General features: G+C 44.7%; 1 protein-coding gene and 1 long non-coding RNA gene across 5 annotated transcripts; one reads left to right on the top strand and one right to left on the bottom strand.

The window, feature by feature from the left end:
• Positions 1–814: 814 nt before the first annotated feature.
• Positions 815–26,824, bottom strand: LOC308589322 (maestro heat-like repeat-containing protein family member 6). 4 transcript variants are annotated; one of them, XM_081198394.1, is made up of 16 exons: positions 26,707–26,824; positions 25,021–25,372; positions 23,590–23,742; positions 20,795–20,949; positions 18,630–18,795; positions 16,116–16,285; positions 15,177–15,311; positions 14,966–15,080; positions 12,730–12,873; positions 10,924–11,097; positions 9,712–9,867; positions 7,089–7,181; positions 6,297–6,399; positions 5,073–5,138; positions 3,431–3,542; positions 815–882 (listed from the first exon to the last, which is right to left on the bottom strand). In XM_081198394.1, the coding sequence occupies exons 2-16, from the start codon at positions 25,363–25,365 to the stop codon at positions 870–872; spliced, it is 2,100 nt and encodes a 699-aa protein (XP_081054520.1). In that variant the 5' UTR covers positions 25,366–25,372; positions 26,707–26,824; the 3' UTR covers positions 815–869. The 4 variants fall into 4 exon arrangements, with proteins under 4 accessions (XP_081054520.1, XP_081054518.1, XP_081054519.1 ...); XM_081198392.1 differs by having other exon boundaries at positions 10,924–11,100; positions 26,707–26,823; XM_081198393.1 differs by having other exon boundaries at positions 10,924–11,100; positions 26,621–26,747.
• On the top strand, positions 20,272–20,557 carry LOC308589970. Its single transcript, XR_014009584.1, has 2 exons — positions 20,272–20,462; positions 20,517–20,557. It is a non-coding gene; the product is annotated as an uncharacterized lncRNA (long non-coding RNA).
• Positions 26,825–27,606: the final 782 nt, after the last annotated feature.

Below are 27,606 nucleotides of genomic sequence, written 5' to 3' on the forward strand. Positions count from 1 at the left end.
AGTGAGTGTAGTCTGGAGGATGTCCCAATGGCCTGAGAGAGAGACCTGGATGGCCACATCAAGCCGCCCTGGGCCTGAGGGTCCCCATTCCTGGTTTAAGGGGCGCAGAACTCTCTGTATGGCACACACAATTCTGTCTGTGCACTTATAATATTAATAGTAGCAATAATTTGTACCCCACCCATCTGCCTGGGTTGCCCCAGCCACTCTGGGTGGTTTCCAGCATATACAGAAACATAATAAAACATCAGACCCCAACTGCTGTTTCCTGCCCCTTCATCATCTGCCTAATGGTAGGGCTGGTTCTGGGCATGTTTGCACACCTACCCCTCCGTTCAAAATTAAAAGCTCCCAAGTCTGCTTCACATTTTAAAATGCTAAGGCTGCATAATGGTCATATGACATTTTCCCTTTGAATAACAGATCTTTCCAGAGGTCCATGAACATTCAAAACTCAGTTGTGAGTTCCCTCTCCCTCTCCCTGCCACATTTTGTTAAGCCTATTATGTGGTCCCTTAAACATTCCTAGTAATGGCTGCTTCATATTTTTGAACTGAATGAGCAGATACTTGAATCAATGGGAGTGCAGGCAGCTGTGGGCAGCAAGCAAGCTGCTGGGAGGAGGTTTCATACACTTCCATCTTAAGGAGGGTTTTGATTACTGCCTGGAAGACACTCTGCATTTACATTAAGATAATGCCAAAGGAAGGACATTGAATGATCCACCTCTCCTTAAGAAAGCTACTTTCCTATCCAATTCTAGCAGCAAAAACTACCTAACCTCAGAGAGGAATGCCACAATAAGACTTCACCGTGAAATGTCATACAGTGCTCTTTATTCAGATGGATATTAACTTCAGATACAGGCGTCAAATACAAGATCTGTAAAGCAGAAAGGTCAGCAAGAAAAGGAATCATCATTAACATTTCAGTAGGTGATGCAGTACACACCTTTCGACCTCATAACTATTGGTCCAGGTGGGATTCTCTGAGATAGGCATGGCCAAACTTGGCCCTCCAGCTGATTTGGGACTACAACTCCCATCATCCCTAGCTAACAGGACCAGTGGTCTGGGATGATGGGAATTGTAGTCCCAAAACAGCTGGAGGGCCAAGTTTGGCCATGCCTGCATGAGACCAAAGTGCATAATGACAAAACAAAATAAAACTACTAGTCTTGTGCCAAACCAGACACGGGGGCGGGGGAGGTTATATGTGTCTGCCCCATTTACATATAAAATGTGGGATGGGGGCTGACAAGAGTCTACCATGAGGCAGAGTGAGGAGTCTGTGCTGATTTGGGGTGTCATTAAATGGGAGTAGATATTTATCATCTCATATTTTTACTGCTGGGGGTGAGGAGAGACATTTGTGGATTATTTTTTTTGCCACATATACCAAAATACTATGGATGGCTTTAGGTACAACATGATGGGATGAAGCATGAAGAGCCTTTCATATTCTGTCTTGGATCAGTCTTGCTTACTTCACCTAGATGGACCAGTCCTGCTTACCTTCCTACTAAAAGGGGCATAGAACTCTTCTCCTCCTATATGTTACAATACAATATGTTACAATACAATACCTCGGGTTGAAGTAGCTTCGGGATAAGTATTTTCGGGTTGTGCGCTGTGGTGACCTGGAAGTAACGGAACGCGTTACTTCCGGGTTTCGCTGCTTGCGCATGCGTAGACAGTCAAAATGATGTCACACGCATGCGCAGAAGCGGCGAATCGTGACGCGCGCGGACGCAAGTTGCGTTCGCTTCTGGATGCGAACAGGGCTCCGGAATGGATCCTGAGGTACCACTGTAATTTGGTCTGCCAGTCACTTTTCCACATTCCTGCTTCTCATATTGGGGGAAATAAGGTATGGGGTGGGGAGGTTTTTGGGATCAGTGTGCTTTTTTATGCATCACCCCTGCCTGCAGGACAGATTCTACCCCAGCTTTCAGGATAGCCAAGAAGAGTACTTCCTTATACAGCACATAGTTAAATTGTGGAATCTGCTACCATAAGAGGTATCATTATTATTATTTATTAAATTTGTATACCCGCCCTTCAGCCGTAGATCTCAGCGCGGTTCACAACATAAAATTGCAATATAAAAGACACAAAAAACAAGAACAGAAACAAACCAAAATCCCACCATGATTCAAAGGCAAAGGTAGGGATGGCCACAAACTTGAATGGCTTTGAAAGAGGATTAGATAAATTCACAGAGGCTGAGACTATTATGGGTTACTAGCCATGGGTTACTAGTTCCTTCCCTGCCAGACTGTAGGGTGCAGTTAAATTTTTTGTAGGGGAACAGTTAGGGCTAGAGCCGCCAGCTTGCAAAGAGGATGGCGGGACGGGACGGTGCACACTTGACACCACGATTTCCCGACATTGTGTGTGTGAGCACCACGCCTTCCTCCTTAAGCTGGGCAGAAGCTTCCCGGCCTTTGGGAAAGAGTCACCAAGCCTCTGAAAGGATGCCAGAGCCCTCCTGCCTCCTCCCCAGAAGAAGAGTTTGGATTTGAGGAGTCTCAAAGCGGCTAGCATTTTCCTTTCCCTTCCTCTCCCACAACAAACACTCTGTGAGGTGAGTTGGGCTGAGAGACTTCAAAGAAGTGTGACTAGCCCAAGGTCACCCAGCAGCTGCATGTGGAGGAGCGGAGATGCGAACCCGGTTCACCAGATTATGAGACTACTGCTCTTAACCACTACACCACACTGGCACACCAGGCGGGCTTTAGGAAGGTGGTGGGAGGACTCTTGGACCTTGTTGAGAGCATCGTGCCTCCCTCCCCAAGCTAGGCAGAAACTTCCCAGGCTTTGGGAAGGAAGCGCCAGGGGGACTTTTAGGGAACTGTATGCCACTATGGCCAGAGGACTGTATGCCTCTGAATACCAGTTGGTGGAAATTGCAGGTGGGAAAGAGTGGTGTTGCACCCAGGTCCTGCTTGTGGACTTCCTATAGGCATCTGTTTGACCACTGAGGTCATACCCACACCAAATATTTAGAGGAACGTCTAAAGCACAAGTCTCCCCTGAATTAATATTGGGAACTGTAGTTTACCCCTCACAAAGCTATGATTCCCAGCACCTTGAACAAATGACCATTCTCAGGATTCTTTGGGGGATGCCATGTTCATTAAATGTATGGTGTGGATGTGACTTTTGAGAATAGGATGCTGGGAGAGATGTTGGCCTAATTCAGGAGGGCTTTTCTTAAGGCATGTTATGCTCTTCTATACAAACAGGGTGGATGTGTGAAAAGACACCGCCACCATGTCTACTGTCATCCTTAGTAGCAAAAAATGCTTTCACCCCCACTGCTCAGGAATATTTAGCCCTCTTGTTTTCATTCTTGTCCTGTAACATGGTAGCTTTTAAAAAATCTATTAATGCTTAATTTTCACCGTACAACCTGAAAGAAAACGTACCTTGGGAAATAGCGGGAACATCTGAACAGGTCTGCGCAGTACCTGCGTACTTTTTCTGGTTCTGGAACAACCGGGACAGGGCGCTGTGCTTCTGATGGGAAAGACCTGAAAGCTGAGACAAAGAGGAAAGGGCAGATCAAGACATGACATGGGAATGACCCAGTTCTCCTCCCTGTCAAATATACCAGCTGCTTTGGGCAAGGCTGGGTTAACAAAGAAGCATTCTATGCCTTAGCATACCATGGAGTAGAGAAAGAAGAGATACTGTAATGCTAAACAGTGTATGTCGTACACATGAGCGAGTGAGAGGGATTGTTTTGTTAGTGCATCTGTGAAAGCTTTTCATGACAAAGGTGGGAATGAAAAGCGGCAAAATTAATTTTGCAATGAATGAAGAGACACAAGAGAGCTGGTGGGTTGTAGTGATTAGAGGGTTAGAGGCTAGGAGCCAGGAGAAGCTTCCAGATTGTCACTGTTTTGTGGGTGGGATACAATTATATACCGGTCATTTCCAGTTGCACAACTGAAGTGGATTTTGCACTCTTGCACCCACCCCCACAACACCAAACTTTGTTCAGGAAAGGGAAGTGATAGGAAAATATGTGCTAGAAAGTGTATGATACCAAATCGCTTGATGTAGTGCACAACTTTTGTGCAAACAAATCAGAATGAATACTTAGTAAACAGCAGACATTGTATAACCTCTGTACACACACTGTGAAAACGAATCAGGATGAATACTCGCTAGACAAACCTCCTGGAAGAGTCGCAGTGTTCAAATCTCCACTCAGCCATGAAGCCCCCTTGGTAGCTTTGGACTAATCACTATTTCTCAATCTAACCTATCTCAAAGGGTTGTTTGGAGGATAAAACCTGGGAGAATGTATGTATGCCTCCCTGATCTAAATGTACTAAACAAGTCCACAAACTCTCTGATTTGAAAAAGAGTGTATGACCTTGACCAGGAGACAGGGGTGGGGAAGATATTCAGTTCAGTTTGCATTCATAGGCAGGTTTGCACCTATAAAAGCAAACCTACCTAATTTGCATGTTCCAAAACACTATGCAAACAAAGCTTATCATTGGAAATCTGCACGTCTCTGAATTTTGCATTGCACCAATCTAGCCAGGTGTGCAAAAATGCATATTCCAAGGTGAAGTATGCACAAAATGCACATTTTAGTGGAAATTACGAATCTACATTCTACTGGTGATAATGCGCTTTGCAGAAATGTGCATATTAGCAGAAATTAATACTAAACTGCTGTTGGATTTTCATAAGAAAATGTTCTTTTAAAAGAAAATTTTCAAAGCAATGTGGAAATGTGAATTAAAGATTGGAAAAAAGGACAGATTCGCTAGTCCCTACAAGGAAATAGGTGTGTGATATCTATCTATCTATCTATCTATCTATCTATCTATCTATCTATCTATCTATCTATCTATCTAACTATTCATGAATGACAATGAGTGCTGTGCTTAACAGCAAGAAAGATGTACAGAAATGGTACAGATACAGTTTCCTCTACAGGTATGCATATTTTATTTCTTTTATTAGTGCAGACAGCAATAAGCCGCTGAATCCAGTAGCAATACAAGAAAATGAGGACATCTTACTATTGGATGATATTAGGATATTTACCTTGCCTCAGGAAGTCCACTTCTGACTTTTGTAGAGGACTGGAATCTAAGTGCTCCAAGATAGAATCTAGAGATACGCCATACTCAGTGTAAATAAAAAGGGTTGTTTACTCTCAGTTATACGAAGGGTGGCATTTGCCACCAACTTCTTCAATAACACAGATTACTATCTGCAGATAGAGCCTGAACTATATTGCTTTCATTTCTTTTAAAAATATCTGCCACACAGGTCAGTTGATCCCTTAAGGTGGCTCTCTCTCAAAAAATAACATTAAAATCAACAGCAGAAATATAAACAAAATGAAACAGAAGAGTATATAAACATGCACATACACAAAAATCAATGTGGTTAAGAAAAGAACAGAATGATAAAAGCCATCCCTAGGTTAAACACCCACTCACAACACCCCAGAACAACTGCCATCACTGAATGCCTCGCAGAATATGAACATCTTTATAATCATTCAATGTAGAGACTAGACAGGCATATCTGTGGTGTATGAAGTTTCAGAGTTTGGGTCTCACCACTGAAAATCTGGGGCTTGGAACAGATTCCTAGGCATCACAGCAGTAAAAAGTAAGATTTCCTTGTGGGAAAGTCTAGAGCAGAAGCTTTCAGAATTACCCTCAGGAAACCTTTTCTGCATAGATTTTTCTGTCAAAAAACATCTGTTTGTTTGCAGCGGTTTACACAGAACATCAGCCAGGCTGGTCTGGCTTGCTATTGGCCAACTGAAATGAGAGGACCTCCTGCATTCCTAACACTTTCCCTACAAGTGGACATTGGTCAGGCTCCATCCTCAGAGAAGCTTCTCTCCTCCTGATAAGCTTTCAATGAATTTCATGGCTTCTTGGAAACACCATTTGACAAGCCACTGACATAGAGGGAGAAAAATGAACACCAGGGAGAGACAGACCACATGCCTGTCATGTTTTATTAAGTTGTTTATGAATGCAGGCCCAGATAACAGTGAAATTACTTGGAAGTAAGCAAGCCCTATTAAATTGAGTGGGACTTCCTAGGTAAATGTGCACAGAACTGTAAATTGAGCCTGCAATCCTATACGCATTTTCCTGGGAGTAAATCCCCACTGAACTGAGTGAGGATTTACTTATTAATAGATAAGTATTCAACTAAGTTTCTCCTCCACCTAAGCAGAATAGTCTTACGAGCTGTGATAGAACTGGTATGGCAAATAAAGATGAAAGCATTCTGTTTATATACCTATAAACATGGTGGCTGCATTTCTTGTATACATTTGTGGGCTTTGAGTATAGTCTTGCGCCTGGTCCAGAAAGTTCCGTAGTTTTCCTGGATGTTCCTTAACCTAGAAAATGAACACTTTGATAAACACACTGTAATGGCTGCAATAGGCAGGGTATATTTGCCAGTTAAGAATGGATCCTTTTGAAACAAAAGTGAAACTTGTAGAGTCATGGGGCCGGATTGGCCAATACTGCTCCCCCTCCAGGATCCAGCCTATCACATGGACTGCTGTTCCTGCCTCTAGCATCCCTGGCCATCCACCTGGGAATGGCACATTCAAGTACACCCTGTGCAAGTAAAATCCAATGCATGGAGGCCAAAATTATGGAATCAACTTCCTTGGGGGGGGGGGATCCAATAATGGCTATGTGATCGTTGAATGACATGCATCAGGTTTTCTTGTTTTGGGGGTATTTTAATGCAGAGTTCCCCAAACTCGGGTCCCCAGCTGTCGTTGGACTACAGCTCCCATCATCCCTAGCTAGCAGGACCAGTGGTCAGGGATGATGGGAGTTGTAGTCCAAAAACAGCCGGAGACCAAAGTTTGGGAAACTGTTCTAATGCAACATTTCCGCAGGATCGGCCAGGGATTATCAAAATACATATGGTAGGGGCATATACATTCCTTCAGTGTGCCTGAAGGAAGCCTGTTTCTCTGCCACACACACTTTCGCTGGTTCATTTGAAATCAACAGATATGAAGTCTACGGATAATATTGAAAAGATCCCAGTGTGCACAAAGGGCCTCACAAGGTGCTTGCAAATCATGCTCCAAGAGTCCTGGTTGTCATTTGCAGTCCATCCCAAGAAGACTTTGCACTCTTTTAAGCTGTCTCTACGACTCTGTAAAACAAGAGAGACAAGAAGCCTTCCCCAGAATTAGTGAAAAAAAGAGATTATTCGAAAAAAGTCGAATAAAGGCAAATAAATTATAGAAGGGCCATATGCAATTGCCTCAATCATCTAAAAAAAAATTGTGTGCAATCTGCTTCCTGTTAAGCCCTTTTGTGTAGTTTGCTGGATCTTTTAAGAATTGTTATTAGGATCAGAACTTTTATTTAGAGAAGGAAGTTTCTAGCTCTCTTGAGCACAGAGCTAAATGAAATAATGACGAAAGCCACCGAACCCCAATGTATAAAGAAACCTTAATATATCATTATGGTTTTCGAAGCTCTCAAATTCTTCTAAACCAGTGTTTCCCAAACTTGGGTCTCCTGCTGTTTTCAGACTACAATTCCCACCATCCCTGACCACTGGTCCTGCTAGCTAGGGATGATGGGAGTTGTAGTCCAAAAGCAGCTGGAAACCCAAGTTTGGGAAACACTGCTCTAAACCCATCAACAAGCCCAAGTTTTCACCCATCCCCAGTTTGGTTCTAACAATTCTGGAACGTTCTGCTCCTTATTCATTAATGAATTCATATCTGTTGATTTCAAACTGCTGTTCTGGAAAAATCAGCATCCAATTAATTTAAGCGCAGTATACTGAAAAAGAAGAATGAAGTGTATATCAGCAGCTATTCTGTCTGTGCTTCCAGTTTGGTCCTTGGAGGTCTACCAGTTAATAATTTCCTCATAGGAATTCTTCACACCACCTATTTCCCAAGCTTTTAGGAATTGCTTCCTCAGGGACTGAGATATGTCTTCAAAGCATGGTTCACTCAGTAGAGGCTGGGCCGTTAGTGTGAATGGACCACTGTAACACCAACCTCAATCTGCTTTCAGTCGCCACCTGCCTACCTTCTTTCTTAAAACCAGTTGGCTTGGGGTTAGCTCGGGCTCCAACTATAGTTGGTCTCCCTGCCTTCTACCCCACTAGTTGAAATGGGCACCAGCCACCACTGCTTACACTTGTAATATCGTGAGTCCTGGAAGGTTGGTCAACATTATCGTTATCGCATTATATTCCAGACAGGGAGTAGGGGCTGAAATTAGGAGACTGTAGTTTGCCTAAGCGGCCCAAGAATGTCATGGCTAAGGTGAGATTTGAACTCAGGACTGGCAACTCCACATTCTTGGAGCCACTATACTAATCCAGCCCTCAACTGGCCTGTTCTCAACTGTATCCCCAGCTGTATTGTGTCACTGCAACAAAATATGCAGGTGCTGCCTTGTCTTCTGATCCAAAGTAATCATATTTTTAGCACTGCATTTATTTGGAGTTTGTTATTTTATTGGTCAGCCTCAAAAACTGAACTGTTGGTATTTGTATTTTAAAGTCGCACACTATTCTGGATACTGTACTTCAGTTATAAAAGCAGTGAGCAAGTGCAATAAACCATTAGAACAAATCCATGCAAAGATAAATAGGTGTGCTCTGGTGCAAAACAGAAGATTGCTCTTCTGCTGTTCAAGCAACTTTCTGCTTTTGGAAACATGAGCAGTGCATCTTGCCAGTAGAGGCCCTTCAAGCCTTGGACTATAGAGCTGCACTTTTTGGCTGTGGCCATTGTCACAGGTGGAAGGGTGCCGTGAGAAGCCCCATTGGCCTCACCAGAACTGGTGCCACCATGTGGCATCTTTGGGCAGCTTCTAGAGTTCCGGCACTGTAGCAGGGCACACTGCTGATGTTTCCTAGGCCTGTGAGCTTCCATTTAAATTTCCCACAATGTCCCTCAGCCTAGAAATTTAACTGGTTGTTTCCAGCTGCCCAGCACTGATTGAAAGGTCTGTTATGGATGCCTCTTGTAGTTGCCAGGACTGCCAGGTAAATGCACAACATCCCATCGGTGTAGGAAGAGGCCAACCAGAGAGAACTTGGTTGACGTCTCCCTCAGGCATAGCTGTCAAGTTACAGATTTGAAAATAAGGGACCAGCAGCCTCGAAAATAAGGGATCAGCAGCCTCAAAAATAAGGGATCAGCAGCCAAAATAAGGGATTTTCCAAGCACAGGTATGTTCAACTTCTGAGCCCCTCCGAGACAAAGGCAGAAAGCCCAGCCAGCAGCCACACGAAGCCTCAAGTGGTGGTTCCCACAGCGCAGCAACCCAGCAAAGGGGATGCAGCAAGGAAAACCACCGTCATCTCTCCGCTGGGAAGCGCTGAGCAAAGGTGAGTCCCCAGGCAACGTGACCGATTTGATCGGCACAAGGCATGCAAGCTCCACCCCCTAGTCGTTCTTAGGCTCCATACTGGGTGAGCAACACAGCCAAGCAACACAGTTGGAGCCTCCCTCCTCCCTGGCCGGCAGGGAGGGAGGGAGAGGAGCTGCTTCCTTTGAAACCCGGGAAATTTAAGGGACATCATCAATAAGGGACAGCAGTGGGACACAGCGCTGGGATAAGGGACATTCCCGCCAAATAAGGGACGGTTGACAGCTATGCCCTTAGGGCGTCCTTATCAAGGCTTTGCAAAAAGGCACAATATCATTTACCTTAGCCGCAGTCAGATGTGGATCTTGGAGGTTCAGTAGCAAAGTGACAATACTGTTGAGAACCTGGTCCTGCAAAGCGGCTTTTTCTTTCACGTCCAGGTTCTTAATCATGTCTTGAAACAGCCTGTTTGCCGCACAGGTTATTTTGGGTCTACCCTGGGAATGAAAGAGAAAGGAAAAAAATTGACTTGATAACCTTCCTGAGACACTTTGAGGCTATGTAGATAGATACTCCTGTTTACACTGCATCCAGGGCACTCTCACCACTGGTTTCGGAAGAGGTGTTTGCACAATGTTAGCCACAATCCCTATGATCTATCATATATCTATCCTGTTACGGGACGTGGGTGGCACTGTGGGTTAAACTACAGAGCCTAGGACTTGCCGATCAGAAGGTCGGCGGTTCGAATCCCTGTGACGGGGTGAGCTCCTGTTGCTCAGTCCCTGCTCCTGCCAACCTAGCAGTTCGAAAGCACGTCAAAGTGCAAGTAGATAAATAGGTACTGCTCTGGCGGGAAGGTAAACAGCATTTCTGTGCGCTGCTCTGGTTCGCCAGCAGCAGCGTAGTCATGCTGGCCACATGACCCGGAAGCTGTACGTCAGCTCCCTCGGCCAATAAAGCGAGATGAGCGCCACAACCCCAGAGTCAGTCACGACTGGACCTAATGGTCAGGGGTCCCTTTACCTATCTATCCTGTTGTTTCTTGTGAAATATTGCCTTTTGATGCATTTCCCTCAAACCAGCTTCAATCCGAGCTGTGAAAAAGAACAACCTGGCTTACATTTTAAGCCTTAGATACCATGGGCTGATTGGTATCTGGAGAACAAACTGCAGGTAATTTTCTAAGATCTGTGAAACCCCCCCCCCCAAATAAATGCACCCATGACCCAAATATGTTTAAGACTGCAATCCTAAGCATAATTGTTCACTGCCGGCTCCAGGGTTTTTTGTTTTTTTGGAGGGGGCACTTGGGCAAGACATCCTCAATGGTTGCAGCCACTGCCACTTGAAAAGAGCATACAGGAGACATATCCAGGGCTTTTTTTCAGCCTGAACTTGTTGAAACTCAGTTCTGGCACTTCTCAGGTGGGCGCCATTGCCATTATAAGAGAACAAGGGAGGCGTTCATGGTGAGTTCTAGCTCCTGTTTTTCTCCCCTTCCACCTGGAAAAGCCCGCCTCACATAGATGAACAATTCTTCTGAAACTTACGTCGGCCAAGAAAGGCTGAAGCTGTTTGACGATCTTCACAAATATGTTCATGTTTATATTGTTTTTGTGGAGTGTTACGATCTTGTTTGTGACCTCCATAGCTGTCAAAATCACCTTCTCATCAGTGTCGTTAAAACTTGGAAGTATGCCCAGGAGCAGGTTGGAGAGCTCTTTCTTCTGAAAGGACACCGAAATCCTTTTACTGTTAGACTACAGTAGCAATTTCACATTATGTGACTGGGATCCTTAGTTTAGTCTTGCTGTTGTCCCCTGACCAGAGCTGTACACACGTGGTACTCCCACCAGTGGAAAGGAGTGGGGGGAACACTTCCCATACTCTTCCTCCCTGGAGAACTTTGTGCCCTCCCAAAAATCTGCTCTGGAGGTTTGGGGGAACCTACCAGAACAATATGAGAGGTGATTTAAGTGGGAAGGAGGGAATCAGGAGAAATAGCCTCCCCTCCATTCCACTAGTGGGATCTTCCACTGGATCTCGGTCTCATCCGTGAAGGAAAGGAACCCAAACGTTCAGAGTTGCACAAAACTGTATCTGCGCCTGGTCAGCAATATCACTCGCTGCAGATATGCCTCACTCCATTCCTAAGATGGAAGGTGTGAGGCTTAAGCCTCACCTGGCAGCCATACCTACTAGCCTAGAAACTGTTCCTCCAATGCAGGGCTTTCATATGTAAAACCTGAACACATTCTCTGGTGCTTTAGGAGCAGAGGAGTAGCAGGGGAACCTAACAGAGCAGGGGGTGATAACATCCTCTGCCAGGGTGAGCTCAAGCTCTCTGGGTGAGGCCCTATGAGGTAGGCTAGACCCTGTGAGGTAAGCTAGGCTCAGATGATTGGTTGGCCCAAGTTCACACACTGAACGCCATGACTAGCCCCTCCACTACAGCGTTTACCATCAGGAATCTCCAGTGTGACAAATTATTTAACCATTTTCGGACTCAGGAAACTGATGCCCATTTATGTACCACAGCTGTTTCATTCATTGATGCTATTGAAACATATCATGGCTGCAGACACAAGCCCAATTAAGAGGTAATAATCTCAGTCCAGCAAAACCAGATTTATTGGACTGAAAACAAGTACCGTGTTCACAACCCCCTCTCCTCCCATTTCTCATTTACTGTAATGCAAAGCATTGTTTTGGTGGTCACATACTGCCACATAACCAGGAAACGTATCGCCCCGTGACACAGATTTGCATAAAATGCACATATGCTAATTTATAACTATAGATGCACATTTAGAAATTATTACTATACACTTCCACCACTGTAAGTAAGTCTGTGCCCAGTGACCAGGGTATCTGTTGGTTTGCTGTCCTAGGTTAACTTTAAGGCCCCTATTTTCCCTTCATATTGTTATGAATTGGGAGTGGGGGAAAGACTCTCCATTATCCTAAGTGGGGCACGTAGAATGTTTGCATGGATGGGACACATTTGTTGAAGACTGCCCAATAGTTCTTGCCCTGAGCACTCACTCGGTTGAAAATATAATCTATTTATCCCACTTCTGCCATAGTCTCGCCACGTTCACATCTAGCTGTGATTATTAAGTGGTGAGAAAAGGTACTCTGCACATGCCCTTATTATTCACATATTGTGTCAGATGCCAGGGCCCTGGCATCTGACACAGGTTCTGGAGCTCTGCCCCTGGATCAGTTCCTTAAAGATACTCTCCCCAAACTTCTTGTTTCAGTATAGCATGTTTTGCACCAGTTCAACACCTCCACCTTGTCCTTAGCTAGAGTTTCCTTTAAGCAACAGCAACAACAAAAATGAAATCACTTACGTTTTGCAGGTGACGCGCCACATTGCCCATTCCATGGAGACTGAGCCAGCGGTAGGTTGGACATGAATCAGCCTGCCAGTTCTTCAACAGGCCCAGGATGTAATGTTTTTGTAGCACCGTGTAGGTGGATTCAGACGAGAGAAGCTGAACAACACAAACCAGTAAATATGTGCCAGGAAATTCAGAGAAATTTCCCTATATGTTGCCAGCTATCGAAAGGTAAGGATAGAATACTGGAGTCACTATCGGCTTTTGCTGGTGTTTCAGTTAATGGATAAGGATTTCCCCTCAAGCCCAAATACTGTTATTTTTTTATATGAAAACAATATTGGTAAAGTGGTAGGATTTGGCTGGAATAGTATTGCTTTGATTTTTGTGTTGCAGTCACGGTCTGTTTCAGACATCTCTAACTTTTCAGCTGGCTACAAATTCTGTTGGCAGGATGTGTTATCTGCACTTTTTGAGTTGTTTTTCACCGCATACCTATACTTATGCAATGCACCAGAAATTATTTACATTATACTATAATAATATATAATAATAATTTATTATTTATACCCCGCCCATCTGGCTGGGTTTCCCCAGCCACTCTGGGAGGCTTCCAGCAGAACACTAAAATACAATAACCTATTAAACATTAAAAGCTTCCCTAAACAGGGCTGCCTTCAGATGTCTTCTAAAAGTTTGGTAGTTATTTTTCTCTTTGACATCTGGTGGGAGGGTGTTCCACAGGGCGGGTGCCACTACCGAGAAGGCCCTCTGCCTGGTTCCCTGTAACTTGGCTTCTCGTAGCGAGGGAACCGCCAGAAGGCCCTCAGCGCTGGACCTCAGTGTCCGGGCAGAACGATGGGGGTGGAGACGCTCCTTCAAGTATACTGGACCGAGGCCGTTTAGGGCTTTAAAGGTCAGTACCAACACTTTGAATTGTGCTTGGAAACGTACTGGGAGCCAATGTAGGTCTTTCAAGACTGGTGTTATATGGTCTTGGCGGCCACTCCCAGTCACTAGTCTAGCTGCCGCATTCTGGATTAGTTGTAGTTTCCGGGTCACCTTCAAAGGTAGCCCCACATAGAGCACATTGCAGTAGTCCAAGCGAGAGATAACCAGAGCATGTACCACTCTGGCGAGACAGTCTGCAAGCAGGTAGGGTCTCAGCCTGCGTACCAGATGGAGCTGATAAACAGCTGCCTAGACACAGAATTGACCTGTGCCTCCATGGACAGCTCCAGAATGACTCCCAGGCTGCGCACCTGGTCCTTCAGGGGCACAATTACCCCATTCAGGACCAGGGAGTCCTCCAAACCCGCCCACCTCCTGTCCCCCCAAAACAGTACTTCTGTCTTGTCAGGAATCAACCTCAATCTGTTAGCCACCATCCATCCTCCAACTGCCTCCAGACACTCACACAGTGGCAGAGAGAGAGAGAGGGGGGAGAAGAATGTGTACAGAAACCCTGCCATAAAGACAGGCTGGAACTGAGTGACTATACAAGGGCCCAGCCTAACATTTGTTTTCCATTCCTAAGTGACTGGGGAAGGGCTTCTAGCTCAGTGACTAGAAAGCATCTGCTTTCCATGAAAAACACCCCAGATTCAATCCTGGCATCTCCAGACAAGGCTGTGAGAGATCTCCTCAAGCCACTGCCACTCAGTGTACGCCAGGCAGCCTTTTTTGTCCTGAGGGTCTCTCCAACCTCCCAAGGGCTGCATGCCAACAGTGGCCTTAGTCATATTCCTCACAACTAGGGAGACGTTTAATCTCAGGGTCGTGGGTTCAAGCCCCACGTTGGGCAAAAGATTCCTGTGTTGCAGGGGGTTGGACTAGATGACCCTCAGTGGTCCCTTTCAACTCTACAATTCTATTATTCTAAGTAGCTCACAAGCATTTATGCAAATATAAACACATGCATATATGCAAATACATTCACATATACTCTCCACAGCTTTTTCTGCTTGGCCCGCTAAAAACTTCCAAGCAACATTGACACAGGCTGTGTAGTGGAGGGGTGAAAAAATTTAAGAGCTAGGATAGTAGTCAGTAGATATAAAGTACTATATCTGCTGGTACAGCAATGGAATGTTTCCTCTTAACCATTGCCTGTTCCTCATGGTGTCTGAAGGCAAAAAGGGATGCAAACACAAACACATTTACAGTTTTGTGTTCTGCTAGGACCACACTTATACTCAATGGCTATCTTATTTCTCAAGATGCTACTCAAACAAGAAAATAGACATACTGCAGTGAAAAAGGCCATTGCCGTCAGCTTCTGTTGGTCATCCCCATGATGGAGAAGAGGAATCACCTTGGTAAATACCGCATAGTCAAGCCCATGATGATGTTTGACAAGGGCTCTGTAAGGATATAAACAATATTTTATTTTTGAATATGCAGAAGGCACACTGAAGAACACAATATTCAGCCTCAAATTCAGGTCCTCCACTACTTGCCTGGCCAGAAGGAGAACTCCTTCGAGGTAGTTCTCTGGTGAAGCCAAAAGGTCCCAGCTTCCTGTTAGACTTGTAAAACATGCCTGAGGAGCCTTCTGCCTTTTCACCAAGGCCTTTAAAGCATCCATGGTGCAGCTGAATTCAGGGAAAGAAAAAGCATATGGCAGGGACAATTACCTTACTTAGAGACCTATGGCACACACCCCCCTTCATGAGTTTTGTTAGATGGCATTATTAAATCCTTTATAAATGATTGTGGTTTGGTTTACTAGGAGCTTGCATCTTGAAGGTTATGAAATGCATTATTACTGTAATTGGAACCTGAAACAATAAGGAATGAAGTGGTGTAGACAGCTCAGTTCATTAGAACAAGCCAAGTTTGGAAAGGAACACAGCATGCATGTTGTTTATTATTAATTATTATTTATATGATGATGATGATGATGATAATGAAATTTCTTTTTGAATTTTTTTTTTAAAATATTTGTGTACATTTTGGGAAGGTATGGTCCAGGGCATCATAATCCCGTGAATGCTCATGGAATCTTGATCAATGCTCCCTTTCTTTGATGAGGGCATGGAATAGTGAACTGGTCAGAGGCAGAGACAACGCGGGTGGAGCGGAAACAAAACTGGGCAAAGCAACTGACTCCTACCTCTGCATAGGAGGCAATATCCTAACCACATAAAAGCCCAGTGGGACTTTACTGATAAAGCAAAATAAATTTCCCAGTAAAGCCATTTTGGAATGGACAATCTTTTTCAGATTAGAAAGCCTTTTTCTGCTAAGACATTTTAATGAGAATAGCTCCCCTGCTGCAGTGCAGGGAAGAGTAAGACCTCCAGAGCCTTTCCTTACAAGCCAAAGAAGAGAGAATTATGTTCTTATCTGACACTGATATTTACATGGTTAGTAGTACTCCATTAGCTGCCTGTTACCTTATGTAGTTTGATGTTCTGATTATGTCCTCCTGTCCAGGTTCGGAATCTGTACAGTTCATCAAGTAGTGCAGCTGAATAACCAGGAAGATGATCACAGATACGTAATAGCTGTTCATAGGGATTTTGCACTTTTTATCCCTAAATATTATGCATAGGGCCTTTGTTGCCTGAAACAGAATAAAAAAAACCCCAGACTTAATTCTAGGAAGTTTGGTTGTTCTCCCACAAGCAGATATCACTCGTTATGTTTGTTCTCGGATCACTGCAGTCTTACCCTAAGACTGTGAGTTAGGGTTACTTTATGGGCAGAGGTAGCACCCTCTAGATGTTGTTGGACTACAACTCCCATCATCTCACACCATTGGTCCCATTGGCTGGGGCTGATGGGAGCTGGAGTCTAACAACCTCTGAGGACTCATTGCCCACTCCTGTTGTATGGCTACAATGAGAGATTCTAGCAAAAACTGGAGACAAGCAAAGTAGAATATTTTTCATGTCCTTTTTGTTCCCTTCCCGGTTTTGTCCCCTCTCCCCATAAAGTCCAACATCTTCTGTAACTGGTCCATTTACGAATTAGCTAAGCAATATTGCCAGATTGCATATCCAAGCATAGAGATGGTCCAGTACAGGGGCATCAGAATAAAGGTAAAGGGACCCCTGACCATTAGGTCCAGTCGTGACAGACTCTGGGGTTGCGGCGCTTATCTCGCTTTATTGGCCGAGGGAGCCGGTGTACAGCTTCCGGGTCATGTGGCCAGCATGACTAAGCCACTTCTGGCGAACCAGAGCAGCACACGGAAACGCCGTTTACCTTCCCGCCAGAGCGGTACCTATTTATCTACTTGCACTTTGACGTGCTTTCGAACTGCTAGGTTGGCAGGAGCTGGGACCAAGCAACGGGAGCTCACCCCGTCGCGGGGATTCAAACCGCCAACCTTCTGATCGGCAAGTCCTAGGCTCTGTGGTTTAACCCACAGTGCCACCTGCGTCCCTAGGGCATCAGAATACTATTAATTAATTAAATTTGTATATCGCCCTTCATCTGTAGATCGCAGGGCAGTTCACAACATCAAAATACAAGCTTAAAAAATAAAATACATAATAAAAACAAGAACCAAAACACACACACAAACCAATAACAGCCTTCCCTCAAACACATTTAAAATGTTATAGGGTGTTAATCAGCCTGGCTGAAGAGAAACGTTTTCGCCTGCTCCCTAAAGTTGTATAATGAAGGCGCCAGCTGAACTTCCGTGGGGAAAGCATTCCACAAATGGGGAGCCACTGCAGAAAATGTGAAAGCATGAGTCTGGTCATATCTTGGCCTAGTTCCACAGGTTCCAGAACATTCTATTGCTTGAAATGAATGATAAGATGGCAGCCTTCGATTGAACGTTACTTAAAGACTAGGAATGGGAGAGAATCTGCCACAGCACAGAAGGGCAGCAGGCTAGCATGGGAGGTGAAACAGGGCAGGCCTTGTGACATGCAGAGCTCTGCCCTCCAACACTTTGTTTGCTTCTGTGCTTAGCACCTGCTTGCTGCAGGGCATGAGCTGTGCAACTTATGCACATGTCCAACTCCTTCCAGAGTACATGGCCTGGGCTGGCTGCCTCTCTGCTTGCTCGCTTGCTCACTCGGTCAGGGCAGAGGCCTCTCCCAATGGCACTGTTGGTGATGTGCTGGGGGGACGGCAACCAGGCAAAACAGCTAGTCAGCCAGTCCATGCCAAGAACAAGAAAGCATCCTCACCACCAGAGTGCGGGCCCTAGGAGGACTAAAAAGAAGAGAGGTGGGCTCAGAAGGTATAGCCACATAGGCGCCGACTCCATGGGGCATGAGGGGGCCCGAGCCCCCTCAAAAATTCGTTTGGGGGGCTCCGCCCCCCCAATAATCTCGGGCACCCCTCCAGCAGAGCGCCACCGCCGCCCCTCCCCCAGCCCAAAATGCACAGGGTCGGGCTGCATGCCTCCTGCCCTCCCTCCCGAGCAAAAGCTCCACCCAATTTCCTTCGGAGCTGATTAATAGGCGCAGCACGCTCTCCCCTATTCGCTCACGAGGAGGCGGCGCCACTTTATCTGCATATTCATGAGCTTATTTATTATTCATGAGCTTTCGCGGGCTCCCCCAATGTTTTTTATAAGTCGGCGCCCCTGTATAGCCAGGAGGGTCTGCTCCACCTGCACCCCCAGAATCAGCTGCTGAGGCAACCACCTCACTCTGCTCAATAACAGGGCCTGCTATGTTTTGTGCACCCTATATTTCAGGGTTTCCCAAACTTGGGTCTTCAGGGGTTTTTTGGACTACAACTCCCATCATCCCTAGCTAGCAGGACCAGTGGTCACGGATGATGGGAACTGTTGTCCAAAAACAGTTCCCAAACTTTGGTAACCCCTGTTCTATTGGGTGGTGGCCTCCAAGTTGTTGTGCATCTTTCTAGATCCCAGTCTATGTTCTAGCACAGCACAGCTTGTTACAATTGGAGGTAAAGGAATAGCATATTTCTCTCACGGCTAGAGGTAGAAGGGAGGAGTTGTCTGCGAACTTCCCATCTGATCCCAGGCGTTCGCCGCTAAGGCAAGGTTTCCTTTTCAGCACTTCGAGAAGCTTGGCAAGAACCTGGAGTCTTACAGGCTGTTTAGCTTGGCCCAAGGCTTCCCAGATTTGAGTGATATGCCTAAAATTAAAACAAACAAATCTATATCAGTGTCTACACCTACACCCACACCCACCCACCCCCCACTGCTGATCACAATCTCTCTCGCATTTCTAGTGTTGTTTAAAGTGGAGTTATATGTATATACAGTGGTACCTCGGGTTACAAGCTTAATTTGTTCCCGAGGTCCGTTCTTAACCTGAAACTGTTCTTAACCTGAGGCGCGCTTTCGCTAATGGGGCCTCCCACTGCCACCAGTGCACCATTTCCGTTCTCATCCTGGGGCAAAGTTCTCAAACCGAGGTACTACTTCCGGGTTAGTGGAGTTCGTAACCTGACGTGTTTGTAACCCGAAGCGTTTGTAACCTGAGGTACCACTGTACATGAATTAAGATGGATAAAGGAGCCCAACAGAACTGAAAGCCTGTTTGCTGCAAATAATTATTGTTTGTTTACTACTAGAGGGCTAAAAGCATTTTATAGGATTTGATATTTTCATTGGTCTAGCCAGTGTTATGAAAAAGAGGTGCCGGAACTCACCATGAACACCTCCTTCTTTTAGAATGGCAATGGAGCCCACCTGAGAGGTGCCGGAACTGAGTTCTGGTGAGCTCCAGCTAAAATAAAAAGACCTGAGTCTAGCAATAACCCCCAGAACAGACAATGTAAGAAGAGAGCGCCCTGCTGGCTATCAGGCCAATAGCCCATCTAGTCCTGAATCCTGTTCTCACAGTGACCCACCAGATGCTTATGGGAAACCAGCAAGCATCTTTTCCTCACATTTTAAACATTGGTTGTTGTTTTTTGTATGATTAGGGTTTTTTTGGGAAAGCATGTGCAGGTATAAACAATAAACAAATTCAAAAATGCATTTTTCATGTGGTGCGGTAAAATTTCTAAATAAGAGCTATGGAGTCAGTTTTGAATGAAAAGGCTGCTTGGTCCCTGTTACATGGAATTTCTTATCTTGTCCATGGATATGCAGAGAATAATTGATATGTTGCTTTTTTAGACACACTTGCCTAAAAACCGCAAAATGTCACCAGCTGGAACTGCTCTGTCCCAACACACCACTGGAATACAGCTCCCAAGATGGCTGCTCATGAGACAAAAGTTCCTTGCCCCCGGGGTACACAATATTGAGCTAGTTGGATAAATATTCTGACTTGCTATAAGGCAGCATCTTATGATATTCCTTGGTTTACCCTTAGATTTTATCTCATTGTTCACAGGAATAAAATGAAGTGAATGCTGTCACCTTGGAATAATTGGTGGCTATTGTCACACACTTTAGGTGCTGTATCAGGACAGCTGCTCACACCTTTTGCTAGCTCAGTGTAATTGAATCACCAAGAATATTTACATTGGTTATATAAGTGACAAAGGTCACCTACAATATTCTGGTATAAGTTCTGAATATTTGAGTAGGTGGAGCGAGCGATATCGTTGCCAATTTAGCCCACAGATTTTTCCATCAGAGGCAACCAGAGGTGTTGTGTATTGAGTCAAAGGATTTTATATCTGTATTATTATTGTCTGTATTTGCATTAGGGTAAAGTAACTGCCTTTTGGTTCCAGAGGGTACAGCTACTATTGGTTCATTTAAGCTGCTGTATTTGGATCCTCTGTCTTATTGGTTCCCTCCAAAAGGCAGGACTGTGATTGCCAGATATTGTTCTCTCCAAAATGTATCCTTTCTTGCTAGTTCCCTGTCCCTATAAATGTAGCTTTCCTCTCCCCAGTCTTAGTCTTGTTGCTTTAATAAAGAAGTGTTACTAGAGAACTGTCTCCAGCATGTTATATCAAGAGAGCTGAAATCACAAACCCCACGACACAACAAGAGGAACTCACACAGGTGAATCAATGTTATTTCCCTGTGTGGCATGGTGGTTGGAGCACAGAACCTGGGAGACCTGGGTTCAAATTCCCACTCAGCCATGAAACTCACCTGGTGGCCTTGGGCAAGTCAAAGCCTAACTTACCTCACAGGGAATCATGGATTCCTCACTCAGTTCCTCACCTGTCACAAAGCAATGAGAGTTTCAGAAGGCTTGAAACAGTTTCTTCTGTGTGTTTTTCGGCCAGGAGGCACACAGCCCCTATGGCAACTTCCCTTGCACTAGGTTCCTGGATAGCTCGCAGGTGGAAATAAATAATATCAATGATTTCTGGCACCTGGGATAAAACAAAACAAGGGTTTACACTGATGATTCTTTCACAGTTTCTGTTGCTTTTGCATTTTATTTTGCATTTTTGGTTCTCAGATATGAATGCTGTAGCACTTCTTAGTGTCTAGGTGAGAATGGCTTGCAGTGCGACAGAAAAGATAGCAGTTTGGGTAAATGGCCGTGCTCTTGTCATAAAGAGGTTAGAATGAACTCAACAAATTGCATCACTGCAATACAATGGTTATATATGCAGCTCCTCCAACCAGTAGACCCTTGCTGTTTAGATAGTGCTCTGACTTGAGAATAATTTGGATGTTTAGAACATGTCTAAACATGATTGCTTCTAGGCTGACTTGCAGTGACTGAATCAGCTGAGAGTTTTTGAAACAGGCATTACAGATAGTGATTGGGTTGAATTCAGAATTGGGGGAGTGCGCACAGTAATATGAACTCTCATAGCTTAGAAAGCTGCACCGATATATATATGCATAAGCAGCAGAGAGGGCTTGCTAGACAGAGATAAGAGAGGCCCACTATCCTTTACTAGGGATGGACAAAATCCTCTTAATGTTCATGTTCCTTGCATATGAGTAGACCGACATGTTCATTCCATTCTGTGCGGATTTGTTTGGCAAAATCCTTTAAATATTCTGCACGCTTTAAAAATGCATTTATCACCAATAAAGAACTTTCAAGGTAGGCTGAGGGCTTCCCTGAACGTCTCCTCCTCCTCCTCCTCCTCCTCTCTCTTTTTTCACTTCTTAAAAACATTTCTAGTTGCTCAGAGCAGTTAGAAAGTGCAGTGCTTGCCACAGCCATGGAAGACTTTTGATTAAAAAATGCATGGAAGCAGTATGGTGTTCCATCCCTGTCAAGTGATTTTTGGGAGAAAAAGATGGTTCAGCTCCGGCATCTCCTTATCTAGAAAAATAGCACAGTGTACACACATTACTATATTTGCATTCAGTCATTTTGAGCAAGTGTCAACCAACTAGATACCTGCTAGCACTTCAGAGTTTGATTTAATTTGCTGGAATCTGACCTACATATGGATGTTCGTAACAAGCAGACTGATCAGATACAGCAGTGCAGTTGCTTTGCTTCTAGAGAACTACAGATAGTTCATCCTGTCTTTGTTTTGGTATAGGAACAAAGGAAGCTGACTTATACTGAATCAGACCATTGGCTCAACAGCTCAATTTTACCTACACTGACCACTGATGGCCGTTCCAGTCTCTGCCCACTGGACAGGTATAGGCAGGGCTGAAAATAGTGTTATGAAAGGTTAATTCCTGTCATGCTCCTCAGTGTGGCAATGTCAGGATATAGCAGGCGCAATACCGATGTCATTCATCACTTAGCATGGTCACCTTGCAGCGTGAATAACCTTTAAATGAACTTTAAAGCCCTAAACGGCCTTGGTCCTGTATACCTGAAGGAGCGTCTCCACCCCCATCGTTCAGCCTGGAAACTGAGATCCAGCGCTGAGGGCCTTCTGGCGGTTCCCTCATTGCGAGAAGTGAGGTTACAGGGAACCAGACAGAGGGCCTTCTCGGTAGTGGCGGCCACCCTGTGGAACACCATCCCTTCAGATGTGAAGGAAATAAGCAGTTATCCTATTGTTAAAAGACATCTGAAGGCAGCCCTGTTTAGGGAAGTTTTTAATATTTAATGCTGTACTGTTTTTAACATCTGATTGGGAGCCACCCAGAGTGGCTGGGGAGACTCAGCCAGATGGGCGGGGTATAAATAATAATAATGATAATAATAATAATAATAATAATAATGTTCAATTCCCTCTCTATACCATAGCTCAGTACAGTATTGCAGACAATCTCAGGTTCAAACCTTGGCTTCTCCAGGGAGGGCTGGGAGTTCCCCGGTCTGAAACCCATCTGCAAGCCCTGACGAGGCGAGGAAGGAGTTTACTAAGTAAAACCCAAAGGAATTAATCAATTAGTAATAGTTATCTAGACTAGCTCGTGGATGCGAGCGAGGGTAATCTGCCTGTGACACCTGTCACCCCACTGATTGCTAGAGATGATCCGGCAGATCACTACCTGGATTTTCTCTGCCTCTCATACCCATCTGAAGTTCCCCTTGCCTCTTGCGTTTGCGTGTACGTCCTTCTAATTTTGCCACCGGTAACATTTCGCTGCCTGAGGCAGGTGTGCAGTTCACCTAACAGATAAACCATCCCTGGAGGTACTGCTGCTCTTGTGGAGGCCCAAAAGTTCCTGGCTGTGATGCAGTTCTAAGGTCAGGAAATGGGGATGAAAAAGAGCCAATGAACATCCAAGAAAATGGAGCTGAGTGGGTGAAGCTGTGGCTCTTGTTTGTCTGGAAAGACTATGTGCACGTGTGGAGCAGAAAAACACCTAAAGCGCAGGTAGCAAGGGGGAGAGAACTAAGGTGGCTGTCACAACACTCCTCTTGGGAAGAAACTACTTGACAGGGTAAACCTACAACTGGGCTAGCAGATCCCTTTCCTGGATCAGAAGAATGCAAGCAGGCAACCAAATAAGCTGGCATACAAACAACTAGTTGCTTCAGTACTTTTGTCTCTCTCTAGAATTCATTGCTAGAACCCACAAGGTACAACCACCTCAATTTTCTGAAACCCATAAGCATCTCTCTCTTTTTTTACCTTTCCCCTCAGTTTGTTCCTCTCTTTTTTCAAGATTGAATTCAGCATAGCTGAAGCTGCCTGGATGCTATTTTTTTCTGTGTCCCTCAGGCTAGCAATGGCTAAAAGTATCTGACCCGTCACGGTGGACTCTGCATCAGCTCCTTCAGGTATCTGAAATAAAACAGAGAAGAGTCAGTTATGGGGGGGATACATCGGCAAAGGCATCTATTATCCAAAAGATGAACACCCACAATAGACAAGCTAAAAGTATTGCTGAACTGGAGAACTTCGATTTAATGGTTGAAGTGCTTGAGTCAGACTAGGGAGACCCAGAACCAACTCTCCACTCTGCCATGAAGTTCACTGGGTTGAACTTGGGCCAGTCACTATCTCTCAGCCTAACTCAGTGATCTTTCAGAGGTTTTGTGAGGATAAAAAGGGGCACCGGTACATATGCTGCCTTGAGCTCCTTGGAGTAGAGGCAAGAAAACGAACAAAATGAGCTGATTTCTAACATACACTCACATACATCCCAACAACACAATTACAGTATTCAAATGTAAAGCAGGGAGAAAAATACTCTGAAAGGTTTCCAAGATTATATGAGATGTTCAGGCAGAAAGAAGACCTAGGTCAGGGGTAGGGAACCTCTGGCCTTCCAGATGTTGCTCCCACCATCCCTGCCCATTGGCTGCCCTGGCTGAGGCTGGTGGTAATTGGTGCCCAGTAACATGTGGCGGGCCACAGGCCATCTATCACCCAGACCAGTGTTTCCCAAACTTGGGTCTCCAGCTGCTTTTGGACTACAACTCCCATCATCCCTAGCTAGGAGGACCAGTGGTCAGGGATTATGGGAATTGTAGTCCGAAAACAGCAGGAGTTTGGGAAACACTGGCCTAGACCATCAAGGCAAGCGTGTGGAAACAGAGGTCTTCTCCCATAACGAGAGGGAGATGTAAAGATATAACTTCTAAATTTGCAGATGTGCGAGCCTTTTCACAAGAGTGGTGTAAAGTGGCTCTGGTTTGTAATACAAATGTGTATAAAACTCACACTGGCACAATGCTCATTCACTTTATAAATGTCTGCATTAGAGGGTGTGTCATCAGTATAGTGTGAGGAAAGCACCTGGGTGTTTTAATCTCACGTGTAAAAAAGTTTATGGCATGGAAAGAGCAAGAGTTTGGAGGCTGCTGGAGGAAGTGTAAAGAAGGAAGCATCTTCACCCATGAGGAGGATGCAAAAATGTGAACGTAGATGGGATGGTCTTGACAGAGTTAGGTGCACTGAAGATAAAATATGCCATAAAGGCTACAAACCTATAACTGCTTACCTGAGAGTAAGTCTCACTGAACTCCATTGGACCTACATCAGAGTAAACAGACATAGACTTGTGCTTTAAAGGGGTCTGTGTTGTATTGTTGTGGCCAATCCACAGAGTGATTGTACCTGATTAAGGTTTTCGTTTTCCGGGGGCGGCGAGATAACATGATGACCTTTCTTCTCCTTTTCCTTCACGAGAAAGTCCCCAGGCTCTGACACTGGCTTGGCAGCAGAGACTTTCTCTCGAATTTGTGTTTCTGTTTTCAGCACACAGTATTTTTTCTTGCTCGGCACAAACATCTGGGCTGTATATGGATCTGTTGCCTTTTCCTGGGTCATACCATCTCTCGGGCTCTCAAAGTTGGTTTGTGTAGCCTTATGTTCACAGGTAAAGTCTGGTTCGTTGGCATATGCCGTGCTCATCCCAACATGTGGGCCGTAGGTCTTTTTAATCTTTTCTTTTACAACCATGGTTGATCTAGAAGAACACACACACACACACACACACACACACACAAACTTTTGTCACAGTATAACTTTATACATATCTCAAATTCCCCCAAGGAAGTGTGTATGAGATTGCAGCCTTATTCTTTTTTTTATTAAAGGTTTTCAACCAAATATACCATAAAATCCAAACTAATAAAAAGAATAATAAAAAACAATATATCAAGCAGAAAATATACCAAAGAGAAAAAGAAAGATACATTGATAATAATCCTCATATGATCCTCATAAAATAAAAAATTATAAATATATCTGTGTAGCCCTCGGTCACCATTTTACCTTAATCTTCACACACAGAGTTTAATCCTCCCACCTCCCACCTGGGAGAGCTTCCCTTTCCTTGTCTCCCACCCTGAGAAAAACCACTCTGACCTGCCTCTCATAGAGGCCCCTTCCTCTTCTCTCTGTCAGCTCCCTTTATGTATCTTGATTTATCACAAATATAATTCTTTAGCTGTTAAGACATACATCTATTTAATATTACCAGAGAGCATCCAAAAATCAAAGATCACGCAAGAAACCCAGACCAAAAGAAAAAGAAAAACTTGGTTTATGGGCTTGTTGCTGTTTTCAGTATCAGAGACACAACTTTGCTACAGTGTCTGGAGTTGCATGCATGCCATACACCTGAAGAACCATTCCTCCCCCTCCAAGAATCTTGGGAACTGTAGTTTGCTAAGGGTGTTGGGAATTGTAGCGCTCTCTCTGTGTAGGGTAAACTACAGTTCCCACAATTTGTGGGGAGGGGGACATGCTTTAAATGTATGGTGTGTATGCAGCCCTCTCAATATGCGATATAGGAGTGATGATTAAATAGTTAAAATATAAAGCAGATTTCATTTCTTCCTGGGTTTTATTTCATAGTGCTTTTGAAATCTCAAATTGAGACAAGGTGAAGTTTATTCTAACTGCATCCAGGTATGTTTTAAAGAATCATTTCCCACCAGGGCATAATTGAAGGGTCACTTCCAATTGACATGAATTTTCAGTTACCTACAGAATCCATTGGGATTTATCCTGCGTACAAAGAAACAAATCCCAACACACACAAAATACAAGCGCCATCAAACTAAACACAATGAAAACCCATGCTGAGATTCACAATGGCAAAAGCCAAGAAAGACTACTGGAATGTTTTGACAGCCAAAATCTCTGGAAGGACTGAAGACCATTCAGAACATTTTTTTTTTTTTAAATGCTGGTTGCAGAAGACAAATACCAGTGGCTATGTCTGGCACCAGCAAGTCTCTGGTGAGTTAATGGAGGCACAGAGAAGCAACAGACCACGTGGAGCCATCTACTTACAACCTGCATGGTCGGAACCAGTCATATATTTCCCGTTCTGCTGCAGCAGTTTCTGCCTCACTGGAATGTAGCAATGAAAGGATCAGTCCTCACCAGGGCCTGGGTCACAATGGATCTTATTGCGTCAGAGCTTTTGTGGCTACCACGGTAACAACATCACCAAGGGCGCCCAGTGTTCCAGTGGTTGCCAAGGGTATCGCCAGGGCTACCAACTCAGGCAGTTTTGTTTTGTTTTCCTTTTTCAGATGCAGGAACTCAAGAGTCCAAGTATTATTAGTATTGCTTTTATATCCCGCCTTTTCTCCAAAGAGCTCAAAGTGGCGTATACAGTTCTCTCCCTCATTTAGTCCCACAACAACCCTGTGAGGTAGTTTAGGCTGAGAGACTAACCTAAGGACACCCAGCGAGCTTCATGGCTGACTGGGAATTTGACTCCTGGTCTCCTAGGTCCTAATCCAACACTCTTAACTACTATGCCACACTAGTAGGACTAGAATTCTTGTTCTGAATTCCTTTTTTCATTGCAGAGAAGAAACTAGAATGGTATTGGCAATGGTTCACCCAGTGATGGCTGGGGTCAAAAACACACATGTGTGCACATAGAGAGACACATCATGTTAACAGCGACCTTTGGTGTGGCCCTGGCCATCGCAATGCTCTTCTTCTTTCTACACTTGATCAGATTGCCATCACGTCCCAAAAAGCATCCCATCTCTGCACAGAGGAAGGATATGCTTCTCCTCCTTTTGATCTGCAGGTGGTTTCCAGGGCTGCTAAATGGAAAGGAGCTAGCTGACACCTGAACTTTGTGGCACCCCTTCTTTGAATGTATCTGATTATCAACGCATGAGACAAGGCTGCTAACCACAGTCTTGAATTCCTGTCAACTTCCATCAGCAA

This window comes from Podarcis bocagei (genome assembly GCF_964188305.1).
Source record: "Podarcis bocagei genome assembly, chromosome: 6".
Lineage (NCBI taxonomy): Eukaryota > Metazoa > Chordata > Lepidosauria > Squamata > Lacertidae > Podarcis > Podarcis bocagei.